A 5,874-nucleotide genomic window follows, 5' to 3' on the forward strand; every position below is an offset into this window, starting at 1 on the left:
CCCCCCATCTTATATTACCGCTTTTTTATTTTTTTGGCGTCGGGATATTTAGTTTACAGTACCTTGTGATAGATTTAATGGCTTGTAAATGTTGTAAGAGCCCACTGACACAGTTTAGATCATTTAAGGGATGGGCTGTTTTCACTCTGCCTGTCAAGGGTAACCTGGGTAGAGTGGGATACAACATCCTAACAGCCAGATGGAGTTACAGTTGTACCTGCCTCTATGACCATCTGTCCAAGGCAATCATCTCCCACTTCCCCCCTTGTATTTTTTTCCTGTATTATAATGACACTTCTCAAGAGGAACACCTGTCTAGGATGACCACTTTTCTCCTTGAAAATGAAGGGGTCGTTTTGGATAGGTTCGACTGTACCTGATCAAATATTTTCCTTGCACAGGAATAGAGCTGATGACTTCTGCATACAATAGCAACACCCTTACCATATTTGTCCCTATGTTTTTCTTATTGCATGTTGGTTGTTTTGTTTTCCGGTTTGTTCATGTTTTCAAACTTTTTATGTGGGTGGTTGGCGGGTGCTCTGGTGTGGTCTGCTCCTTCTTTCCTATCCAACATCTGTTGTCCTTATCCCTCCTCCTTCTTTTTTGTGTTTGTTACTCTCTTGTAACACCTCTAATCTTTGGCACTTATATGACCTTATTGTGTTGCAAGTGCTGTAAAACTCTTACAAAAAGCAAAATAAACTTTTTTTTTCAGCCTTGCAATAACTCGCTCGAAGGACGTTCCACCATTTGGCCCTCCCATCCCTGAGCACTGTAGCTTCAAGAAGTCTCAAGAGTTTGTGGATTTTCTCCTTGCCAAACGTACGATTGTCTTTCACTTACAGCTGCCATGACTTTTTCTTTTTTTAAATCTTCGGTATGGAAATTATGTTAAGTACTGTGGAGTATTATTGATTTCTCATGTCAGTTTTGCCCTTTGTTGTACAGAAATGTTGTCTACCCAGTAATCGTTGTTCTGATAGTCAGAAGTCTTCTTTAAACAGAAATGACTACCAGACTGTGTTAAAAGAAGAGGGATGAGGGGAGGGGTGAGAAATATGGAGCAGGGCTGCCTTTTCACTGATTTTTCGTGTAGTTAAAGATTTTTGACCTGTTCTGCCTCCATACCGATAAAGGTGTCATAACTACCGAATTTACTACGGGCGCTGAAATTAATTAAAAGGAAAAAAAGAGCCCGTTTTGCTGTGCCTCCCTGTTTTTAAGGAAATCCGTACTTTCCTAATGTTCCGTGCTTGCCACCTCATCCCAGAACTGTCAATTCCATCCACAAAAAAGAAAATTAAGATTGTATAGGCTTATTGGTATTTCGTTGCAAAGGGTCCATATTTGCCTCAGTAACTGCTTGGATAAGTTTGGGTATCATGGTAAATCATGACAATAAGTTGCATGAACAACTTGCCAGATTGCACATTTCCTGCCACTGTCCCTCTATGCATCCAGTTCTGGTTGGTCGGACATACATTTTCAAATGCAAATCACACAAAATCTGGCTAAAATAATAATAGATACCATTTGTATAGTGCAAATTCCTGCTCAACAGCAAGCTCTATGCTCTTCACATTCTATATTATTACCCCAGTAGACCTGAGAGCATTCTGAAGCAACCTGAACTTCCTGGGAAGAATACAGTCCATACGGGCATTTATAGGCGCTAAAACACTAACATACTGACAAGATCTTTCGCTGTCTATGGTTGGGTACCCATTCCCATTTGAGTGAATTGAGGAAAATTTGTGTAAAGTGCCTTTCCCGAGAAAACAAAGTTGGGCCCTTGGCTCGAACCCCCGAACCCGCAACCTCACGATTACGAGTCCGGTAGCCTAACCACTAGGCCACCCACAACCTCACGATTACGAGTCCGGTAACCAAACCACTAGACCACCCATAACCTCACGATTACGAGTCCGGTGGCCTAACCACCTGGCCATGGTAATGGGCGAATCTCTTCCTCCCTTCTTTAAGTCATTCATTCTTTCTGTCTATTTTGGTCTATCTTCGGGTCTTTTCATAGCTGGAAAACTGTGGGTTGATCAACAAAAATGAATTATGAATTTAAGAAAAAACCATAGTCAGAAAGAAACTTTCAAATCTGTCTAGATCTAGAGAAACTGCCAGTACCCAGTAATATGAGTTGATTCTAAAATAGAAAATAAGTGGAAGTGGTGCTCTGAGTCTGAGGTTGTGACATCTGACATTCAAACTCATAAGTGGTGGAAAATTAGGATAAAAGCTTGGTGATTGTATCGTCAAGATTGGTGTACCCAGATTTGCCTTTGTCAATGGTGCGCTGACAAACTGAAATAAAGTGACCATGGAAAAATTCAATTTAAGCCTTTGCAAAGCACCAAATTTAAATTTCTTTGGGGGCTTCACACACAGACACACACACACATAGATGCACTCACCCACACCCACACACTCACACACTTTACAATTATAGGACTTTATATAATAATGTTATTAAAAGCAAGTTCTGCTCAATGGCAACTACTTCGACCAAGGTAAAGTTTGTCTTTGTACTACTACCTGATTTTTGGCCAAAATACCTGAAAGTGCCCCTGAATCTTCCTGAAATGGAATATTTCATATAGGCAGCCCTGTATGACGACAGACAGACTTGTGATGAACTATGTCTAGGATGAAGGTAGATAGCCATGTGTTGAATTATGTGAAGTGAGACGATCCTTTGTTGTTCTATCTCTCCAATGCAGTTATCAACTCTGAGAATGCAGCACACAAGTCCAACAAATTTCTGACAATGGCCACAAGAACAAGGCAGGAGTACTTAAAAGACCTGGCCACAAACTATGTCACCAACACGCCCATTGACTCGGGGTCCAAGCTTAGTAAGTTGTGACGTCTGCTCCATTTCTCTACAAATTGTTTTATTATCGTGTACGGTGACTGCTGTGTCCCTGTTTGTTTTGTTCCAAATCTAGCAGGAGTACCAAAATTCAGAAGCCAAGTGTGCTGGGGAAGCTTGGAGGGAGGGGGGTGGTGGTGGTCTTTCTGGACCATGTCTTTGGAGCCCAGTACCTGATTGAAGGATGGAACTCACCTTTAGATTGATCTATCTGTGATTTTCTCAAGTGGAACAAAAAACAAAAGAAGTTGAAGTTTTACTGTAGTTTGAGAATACGTCATTTTATAGTAGAAAATGGGAATAACTGTCGCAGATTCTGAGTTTATGTTGTCTCTGTGTGTTCAAGTACTGTAGTTATTTCAGAGAAGACGTAGAGCATACTTTGGTGGTTGCTTTTATTGGATTAATGGTATGTTCCATGAAGGCTGTTGACAAGCCATTGCTCTGAGCTGAGTCATGTTCTGTGTGGAGAGTTGTAACTTCCTTTCCTTCAATGTTTTACTTGTTTGAGGTCAAACGGATAATAATATATCGCACCTCTTGTGTTGCCATAGACATGGACTGCTGTTTTGCTGCTCTTCTTGAATCTTTTACGATGGCTCAAATAAGCTAAGGTGTCAATAATATATATGCCTTGTGCTTATAGGATGAGTAATAAATACTGTAATGATTTTCTCTGATCTCTTGTTTGCCAGATATAGAAGTAAGTTAGCGAAATTTGATAATGCAGTCTGACACATAATGATCTTACTGCTTAGGACAAGCCAGGGCTTGACCACAGGGGCATAGGGGCTTTGTGTTTGCTGGTGGCAGCTGCTGGGTTCACATGTCGTAAAGCTTAACTATTAACTTAGGTCTAGGAACTCTCGTTCTAGTTTTTAGTTTAATTGAGGACAGGAACTTGTAGTGTGTTGTCGTTTCTATGTCTGTTTCTATACTGCCTGTGGTTACAGCTTTGTATTATTTAAAGAGCTTTATGGAAAATCTGTTTTATTTGTTTAAATACAAAATGTGTTTGTGTTCATTGGACAGTCTTGAAGAATGCAATGCTCTAGTTGGATTCGCTGACTGCTTTAAGTTCATAGGGAGATAAGTTTATAGTGGTCAAGATTCTCCTGTTTGGGGGTTCAGCTACAAGTTGTATGCTCAGTATGTTTTAAAGCAATCAAGTTTTTTTGCAAGTTCATTGTGCTATGCTACCAGCAGTTAGACAACAGTCTTGTCTGCTGACCAGTATCATGGCGGTGATGGGTTGTCTGGTGTTTTCTGTTCCTTCTGCTTTCTTTCCTACCTGGCAGTGTATAGCAATTACTGTTCTGACTCGACATAAAACTGAACGTGTCTTAATTCTACAATTTTTTGAATGTGTATCCATTGTAGAAAATTCACCTATCTGTGTATAATACTTGATACCTTTATTGGTTAGTTTGTGACTGGGTGCCATTTCTTTGTACTCTTTTTAATACTTTACATTTTTTTAGTTTGGCGGGTGCTCGGATGTGGTTTGCTCCTTTCCTCTCAAACATCTATCGTCGTTATCTTTTTTTGTGTGTGTGTTTGTAAAACCTCTAATTTTCGGCACTTCTATGACCTTATATTGTTGCAAATGGCTTTAAATTCTTACTGGAATAAAAAAAAAGTGAGTTTGCGGGTTACTGGTAGATGCCTATAGTATTGTTCTCGGAAGCCAGAATTTTGCCAATGTCTGACTTGCACAAAATTCTTTAACTTACGTTTTCAGGTAAATTTGGACTTGGCAGTGGACGCAAGAAGGAGAAGCCAAAGCAAAAAGTGGTACCTGATATGTTTGCCAAAGGAGCACTGGTGTGGGAGGTTCAGGTAACTAGGATGACAGGTCTTATCATGTTTATGAATAGGGTCTGTCCTGTTAATGTTGTTGTTCCTTCCTTGACTGTTTTCTCTATTTTAGCATATATGCTGTAACAGTAATGCTTTTTGTCATTCAATGCTAAAGATGTGACTTTTAATTCCACACGAGCATGTCAATTATAATGCAGGTTTTAAATTTTTTACTGGGTTGCTGTATCTTGCTCAGCCCATGTTCACCAGGGCAGGCAGGGTGGAAGCAGCATGTGCCTTAAATAATCTAATTTTAGGGGTGGGGGGGGGGGGGGGGGGGGGATGTTTTGTAAAATCAGTGCTTCCTATTTTCCTCCAAATTCTGCCATTTTTGAGTTCGAAGTGACTATTCCCAGTGACAAGGGAACTCTTTTGCATTTAAAAAATCAGAAGTCTTTGCCGTTCAATTTTCACTATGAACTTTGAACGAACTTCTAAACCAAATTGCGATGCAGATGGAAGTGGCCGCGAAGTTCTCCTCCTTCAAAGAGATTGAACAGAAATTTGCAGCTTTTGAAAAGATCAAGATTCTAGGCTTAGATTCTATTCTAACATGTACTGTAGACTCTCTTCTCACTTCAGTTCGGTACTTTTGTTCCCCTCTCTTACTTGGGCCTAGAGTTGACCGTAGCCTAGATCTAGATCTGGGCCAAGAAGAAAGAAGAATCGGGAAGGATTTCCATCTGTCCTGTATCGTGGTCTCCAAAATCCGTATTAGATCTAGATTTCTTGATCTACATACATCTAGATCTAAACTAATTTACAACTGAATAACAAGCAAGCATAGAATGATCATTCCTTTCTTTAAAAAAAATTCTTCCCCTCACACCAGAATCTACTTTAGTTTAGTTAGATCTAGAATCTAGATCTACATTAGATGTAGACTAGTCTAGTATTTAGTTACCCATCAACATCATGCCCATGTAGATCAATGTAGGAACAATAGATCTAATAGGCCCGTCTGTTCTCAGTGTCACTGGGAATAGTTTCCTGGCCTATTCCCAGTGACACTGGGAACAATTCTGGCCTAGGCCTATTGCCAGTTGTTTCTGGGCCCATTCCCAGTGTCACTGGGAATGGTGCTTTCCTTTTGAGTTTCCTCCAGACCTCATCGGCCGATCTGTCCC

At 40.3% G+C, this 5,874-nt stretch overlaps 1 protein-coding gene across 1 annotated transcript in view; it reads left to right on the forward strand.

Moving 5' to 3' along the window:
• Positions 1–5,874, forward strand: part of LOC101856009 (signal-induced proliferation-associated 1-like protein 1) — a gene marked incomplete at its 5' end in the record, with an annotated part of 42,647 nt that overhangs the window by 16,610 nt on the left and 20,163 nt on the right. The window contains 3 exon segments of the mRNA XM_005093689.2: positions 719–825; positions 2,736–2,870; positions 4,629–4,726. Coding sequence (XP_005093746.1) covers positions 719–825; positions 2,736–2,870; positions 4,629–4,726 — 340 coding nt within the window.

Source organism: Aplysia californica, unplaced genomic scaffold, assembly GCF_000002075.1.
Source record: "Aplysia californica isolate F4 #8 unplaced genomic scaffold, AplCal3.0 scaffold00068, whole genome shotgun sequence".
Taxonomy (NCBI): domain Eukaryota; kingdom Metazoa; phylum Mollusca; class Gastropoda; order Aplysiida; family Aplysiidae; genus Aplysia; species Aplysia californica.